Source organism: Colletotrichum fioriniae (genome assembly GCF_027942845.1).
Source record: "Colletotrichum fioriniae strain IMI 355084 chromosome Unknown scaffold_16, whole genome shotgun sequence".
Classification (NCBI taxonomy): domain Eukaryota; kingdom Fungi; phylum Ascomycota; class Sordariomycetes; order Glomerellales; family Glomerellaceae; genus Colletotrichum; species Colletotrichum fioriniae.
This window is the reverse complement of record NW_027076852.1, coordinates 1,286,130-1,290,050: the sequence shown is the minus strand read 5'-3', so window position 1 is coordinate 1,290,050 and position 3,921 is coordinate 1,286,130. Positions and strand designations below refer to the sequence as shown.

The 3,921-nt window shown below is 52.1% G+C and overlaps 1 protein-coding gene across 1 annotated transcript; it reads left to right on the top strand.

Annotated features, from left to right (window-relative positions):
* Window positions 1-2,661: 2,661 nt before the first annotated feature.
* MRS4 (Fe(2+) transporter) lies at window positions 2,662-3,644 on the top strand (the record flags this gene model as incomplete). Its single annotated transcript, XM_053199086.2, has 4 exons — window positions 2,662-2,788; window positions 2,855-3,004; window positions 3,075-3,546; window positions 3,605-3,644. The coding sequence occupies 4 exons, from the start codon at window positions 2,662-2,664 to the stop codon at window positions 3,642-3,644; spliced, it is 789 nt and encodes a 262-aa protein (XP_053043479.2).
* Between the last annotated feature and the right edge of the window lie 277 nt (window positions 3,645-3,921).

Here is a 3,921-nt window from a genome sequence, read left to right as displayed (position 1 = left end):
CGAAGAAGAAGAAGAAGAAGGAGGAGGAGGAGGAGGAGGAGGGAGGAAAAAGAACGCAGTCATCTTCTTCTTTGGGGTTTCCAACGCTCGTTTTGAGCATTGATGATGGGATCGGAGGTCCAGCCATCCCTTGTTCTCATCTCGAGCTAAATCTGGCGCCCTGAGATGGAGGGAAAGGTCGGATGATACATTGATACAAAGTCTGAGGTGTCGGGTGCGACTATTGGGGTGGATGTGGTCACATCGGATGTAAAGTCAGCGTCATGAACTGTCTTTCTGGCATCTGCACGGTCAGGGAGGAAAACGTAGAAATGACACTGCTAACAACCAAACGATACAGACACTGGCCACACTGCGGCTTACCTTGACCGTGGCGTTCTATTGCTTCACGGATACAGTAGTGTGGTTGATCCTACGGATACATGTGGATGGAGAGACGTGGCGAAGGGTCAGCAGAGAGATGCGATTGATAACAAAAGTCAGGGGAAGAAATCCACACAGATCTTGCTAGGATGACCCACTCTGCCTGCCACTGACCAGATTTCCAAAATACCAGATGCAATGATAGCTATGATAGGAAGAGCCTGGGACTCGTGAAAGGTTTTGACAAAACAGGATGGAAAAGCTGGAAAAAAAAATATGTCAACGGCCTACTGCTTGCAGGCAAGCCGGGTCTTGGGGAAAAGCGGGCTGCTGATCTCCGAGGCCGCAACAGACGAGACCCGAGGTTGGAGTCTGGAATCTGGACTGTCCCTTTGAGTGTCGAGCTGGGACACCTTTGAGGACACTGTCTGGCACCGGGCGGTATGGAACACGGACAAAAGCTTTTCTCGGGGGGAGTTTTTATTTTCTCTCCCTGTCTCTCTCCAAAGTCCCCCCAAATCTATTCCCGGTCTATGGAAACATTGGGACAACAATGCATTCTACTCTCATCTCTCAGGTGAATAAACGTTGGCTCCCTGTGTCGCCATGATCTGCCTTTTTTCTTTTCTTTTCTTTTTTTCTTTTATTTCTTCTTCAAGATCCAGTCAACACTATGCACTCGTTACAAGAAACTTGAAGGGTGATATGCCTGTTTGTATCTTAGCGATGTGAACATGCCAACGCATATCTACAGATAGATACTCAATGGTCCATGGGCAAAGGTGCCCAAGAGGTTGATCAATGCCCGTACATGATGGCCAAAAGTCCGTTGACATTGGAAAGATACCTCTGGTATGTCGGGCTGTAGCTTGCCCGGGAACCCCTTGGAAAACCACCTCAGCTCGCCTTGAATCCGCTGGAAGGAGAGACCTCCAATCTATGACTTCTATGACCCGACCAAGTAAGTACCTTACCTTGCAACTGCGACTAAGGTACCTTGCCCTGCCTTGGTACCTCTACCATTTGACAAGATAGGCAAGGTAGTCAAGAAGGGTGCGGACACTGCAAGACAGAGAGCGTGTCTCTTTCACCAAGAAGTGATCATTGTTTAAGGTACCTGAAGTCTTAGGCCAGGTAACGTAAAGTATGTGATTTCTCTCCATTCTCTAGGTACGAAGTGCCCAGGTGTTACTCAGTACCTTAGCTTACTGTGTAGGTAGGTGCTTAGCTCCCTCCCCTCTCTCTTTCGGCCCCGACATCCAATCCACAGTAAATGTACTTTCACGTTAGCCCCGGCCTCCACTGCCTGTGCTTTACCTGACTCTGCTAGCTCCAATTGGCCTTTTTTATTTTATTTTTTTCCCTCTTCCGCTAGTTACGACGTGGTTTGGCCTTCCTTACCTCCGCCGTTCCTACAACCTCAACTCTCGCAACTGCCACCTGCATATCAACCGTGCATCGCAACTCCCAACGCACGGCGCCGTGAGCTTCGAGGTCGCTTTTCCCAGATAGCTTCCATTGCACTCGCACTCGTCATTGCACGTCGCTGCCCGACTCTCGTCGACTTTCCCGGTCGAACCGATCGATCATCGACGACCCTATCCCATTTTACGCCTAGAGCCATAGGTTTCCCTAGGCCTACGAGAGCAAATCGCGAGTAAAAAGGAAAGAAAAACCCAGAGAAGCCATCGACACAGACGGCCAACGCGATATTTTCCGCCTCTCCCTCAACGAGAGCTCCTCCCGCCACATCCGTGGTCGCCATCGCCGACCCTCTCGATCCCCCTCCAGCTGTCAATCTGGCGGCTCTTCAGCCTAAGCCCTACGGCGAAGCATCTGCTGTGGCCGCAATGGCCCAGCCCAATGCAGAGCCCGCCGAGGAATACGAGTGCGCAATGCCCCCATCTACACTTTCATCACGCCCACATCTTCCGCCGCCACCCTTCACCCTCAACTCCTCCTGACGATGACGCACACCATACCTGTACCCTCCCGCTGACTCTTTGCTCTACCAGCTATGAATCTCTACCGCCCAATTTTTCCCTCGTGCAGAACATGGCTGCCGGGGCATTTGCGGGCATAGCGGTACGGCATACCCTTCACCTGCGGTCTCGGCCCCGAATGAGCTGGCCCGCCTTCAAGTTTGATATCCGACAAGATCCCGGAAGCTGATGATCATGTTTGCAGGAGCATACCGTCATGTATCCGATTGACGCTATCAAGGTACGCTGCGGCTCCCTTCCATAAATATCAGTATCGCAAACCATTATCCGCTAACCCCGAGCTTTGTAGACCCGCATGCAGGTCCTGAACCCCAATCCCTCGGCCGTCTACAATGGTGTGATTCAAGGCACATACCGCATAGCCAGTCGCGAGGGCGTTCTGAGCTTGTGGAGAGGCATGTCCAGTGTTGTTGCCGGTGCCGGTGAGTGATATCCTACCAGCGTGACCGCTGTCGTTCTCAACGACTCCCTTTTGCTCACTATCCTAGGTCCCGCTCATGCTGTTTACTTCGCTACATACGAAGCTGTCAAGCATGTTATGGGTGGCAACCAAGCTGGTGTCCACCATCCTCTGGCTGCTGCGACCAGTGGTGCTTGCGCTACGATTGCCAGCGATGCGCTGATGAACCCCTTCGATGGTGCGTGGTCTCAACATCACCGTGTTCCTCCATCCGGCATTCCCAGTAACTAACATCGAGTGAAATTCAGTCATCAAGCAGCGTATGCAGATTCAAGGGTCGGCTAAAATGTACCGTTCCATGACCGATTGCGCCAAATACGTCTACAAGACTGAGGGGCTGGCGGCTTTCTACGTCTCTTACCCGACCACGCTCTCCATGACGGTGCCCTTCACTGCCCTTCAATTCTTGGCATATGAGTCCATATCGACGGCCATGAACCCAAACAAGGGATACGATCCCACAACGCATTGCTTGGCTGGTGGTGTCGCCGGTGGTTTCGCCGCCGCTTTGACTACACCGATGGATGTCATCAAGACGATGCTTCAGACCCGAGGAACTGCCACCGATCCAGCATTGAGAAACGTGAACGGATTCATGGCTGGTTGCCGGTTACTGTACGAGCGTGAGGGTTTCCGCGGTTTTTTCAAGGGCGTACGCCCCCGCGTTGTGACCACTATGCCCAGTACGGCCATTTGCTGGTCTGCCTACGAGGCTTGCAAGTATGTTGCCCTTGATCCCCCATATGAAAAGCATTATTCTAATGCAACCACCTTGCAGGGCCTACTTCATCTCCAAGAACGACAACCCCAACCCTTGAAGGCGGTACGCCGCTGTGCATATAGAAAAGAATGTCATTGACGATTCGATCACCGATTAGAGCGGTCTTGTAAATTTAGAAAGCAGGGTCGAGGCCCATGAGGAACTCGGACCCCCGAATTGGTCTTTTTATACGTGGGGGCACAATAGGCACGATACCAGCAAACCCGGCGAGCATTTCTCTTCCTCTGCTAGGTAGTGACGCGAGAAATGACACTCCCCGTCTTCCGAGCGGGGTCTATTTGGTGCCGGGGAGCTGGTGGTTTGGCAAAATGCAA